The sequence below is a fragment of the Austrofundulus limnaeus genome, unplaced genomic scaffold (genome assembly GCF_001266775.1).
Source record: "Austrofundulus limnaeus strain Quisiro unplaced genomic scaffold, Austrofundulus_limnaeus-1.0 Scaffold119, whole genome shotgun sequence".
NCBI classification, from domain to species: domain Eukaryota; kingdom Metazoa; phylum Chordata; class Actinopteri; order Cyprinodontiformes; family Rivulidae; genus Austrofundulus; species Austrofundulus limnaeus.
Genome location: NW_013952521.1, coordinates 1,440,495 through 1,442,701, shown reverse-complemented (window position 1 = coordinate 1,442,701; position 2,207 = coordinate 1,440,495). Strand labels below are relative to the sequence as shown.

The window sequence follows — 2,207 nt, the reverse complement described above, 5'->3', positions numbered from 1 at the left end:
AGCAGCATTAGCAGTGTTAGCAGCATTAGCAGCATTAGCAGCATTAACAGTGTTAGCAGTGTTAGCAACATTAGCGGTGTTAGCAGCATCAGCAGCATTAGCAGTGTTAGCAGCATTAGCAGCATTAGCAGCATTAGCAGTGTTAGCAGCATTAGCAGTGTTAGCAGTGTTAGCAGCATTAGCAGCATTAGCAGCATTAGCAGTGTTAGCAGCATTAGCAACATTAGCGGTGTTAGCAGCATCAGCAGCATTAGCAGTGTTAGCAGCATTAGCAGCATTAGCAGTGTTAGCAGCATTAGCAACATTAGCGGTGTTAGCAGCATCAGCAGCATTAGCAGTGTTAGCAGCATTAGCAGCATTAGCAGTGTTAGCAGCATTAGCAACATTAGCGGTGTTAGCAACATTAGCAGTGATGACAGCATTAGCAGCATTAACAACATTAACAGTGTTGGCAGCATTAGCAACATTAGCAGCATTAGCAAAATTAGCAGTGTTACCAGCATTAGCAACATTAGCAACATTTGCAGCATTAGCGGTTTTCGCCTCAGGATGATGACATCATAACATGAGCTGAGCACTATAAGCACCATTTAGCTTTAGGATTTAGTAACATTAGTTAACTTTCAAATTTAACATTTAGTTAAAATTAACTAAATGTACGAGCAGTGAGCTAAGACATAAAATGTTTGTGGAAATTTCTAACTAGGATTTTATATCCGTGAGCTAAATAGTGAAAATGTGTTAGTGACATTTGTTAACATTTTATTTCACACTTGGTGCCTCATATTCTTAAGGAAACCTTCATATTTTTTCCACAGCTCATTAACAAAGTCCATCTTAATTAAAATAAAATGACTTAAAAAGCAACAAAGATGTAAAGATGTCATTTTGTTCTCATCTACAGTCAAATGGTCAGTATTTAAAGGTCTACTGATACATAACAGAAAAAATAAAAACATAAATATTTAACTAGCACATAGTGTTTTAAAAAGGTTTAAATCTTTGTTTTATGAATAAAAGCATCTCGTCTGGATCAAACCTTGTTTGTTTTCTCACCATGCCTTTGGTCAGCTGATCGCTCTTCTCCATGTTCTCTCTGATGAATGCCAGAGTTTCCTGCTCCTGTAAAATCCCACAAAAATAACAACGGCTCACCTCACACGGTCTGACAAACTCTGACATTACATTTACAGATGTGAGTACAATTGTTTATTTAAAGCTGTAGATTTAGCAGAATGAAGCCTCTTCCGGTCTGACCTGCTTCAGTTTCTCCTCGATCTCTCGCTTCCTGGCGGACGCGTCCTCGGTAGGAATCATCCTGGAGCGAATTCCCAACAAAAGACAGCCTCCAGAGGGAAATAAAATGGGTAAAAACCCTGTTTATTGCATATGAATACAACTAAACGCAGCTTATTCTACTAGCTGCCGCACCACCAGGTTCGTAAGAAGTTATAAGCTAGCTGTTTCCGGTTAGAGCTTCAGAATAAATTTACTAAACGACTGTTTTATACAAACCACAATGATTTTTAGCGAGATTTCACCCAGGTTTACGTCACTAACCTTCCCAATTGAAAGCATACTTAAATGGGACTTTACTTTATTTCTTGTTATGCTTTTTGAATTTTCAAATTGTTAATTCTTCATAAGGAAACGAAACATTGATTTTATTTTGAAAGTGATCTTACGCAGCTTCCGTTAAGGCGTCAACTTCACTTCCGGATCGAAGAAACGTTTGACCAGAACACAAAAATGTTTGCTTGAGAAAAATAAGCTATGATTTTTTTTACATTGACTATTCTTAAATTCATTTATTTCATTTGTGATTGAATGAACCTTTTTTATTAAAATGTTAATTACATAAAGCAAACGCTGGGTGTCGCTGTCGTGTTTGACATGAAACTGAGATTAAGCTAAACATTTCATTGAACTTTTTTTTATTAAGTTACAATATTAAGAAAAACCGAACAGCTTAATATGTGATAAATAAATAAAAATCCAGAATTTTATTGTTTTCTTGTAGCTATTTCTTTTAAATGTCCTTTGATTTTAAACTGAACACAGAAACCTGAGATGTGTTAGGAAACCTTTTGACCTTTAGGATGACTATATAAACTAGCCATGGGTTTTTACGATGTAAAAACAAGTGTGCATTGCCACGTAGCATGTCATTGCAGCATGGCTTTGCCTGCAGCAGTGGACTTGCAGAA

At 36.6% G+C, this 2,207-nt stretch overlaps 1 protein-coding gene across 6 annotated transcripts in view; it reads right to left on the bottom strand.

Moving 5' to 3' along the window:
* exoc7 (exocyst complex component 7) overlaps positions 1-1,480 on the bottom strand; it is a 24,316-nt gene extending 22,836 nt beyond the window's left edge. For 2 of the 6 annotated variants that reach the window (XM_014014860.1, XM_014014863.1), the window contains exons 1-2: positions 1,258-1,458; positions 1,057-1,122 (exon numbers count right to left, since the gene is read on the bottom strand). In XM_014014860.1, the coding sequence (XP_013870314.1) occupies positions 1,057-1,122; positions 1,258-1,317 (126 nt within the window). In that variant the 5' untranslated portion in view covers positions 1,318-1,458. Of the gene's footprint in view, positions 1-1,056; positions 1,123-1,257 lie in introns of all 6 variants that reach the window. The other 4 variants (XM_014014861.1, XM_014014862.1, XM_014014864.1 and 1 more) reach the window with 3 other exon arrangements.
* Between the last annotated feature and the right edge of the window lie 727 nt (positions 1,481-2,207).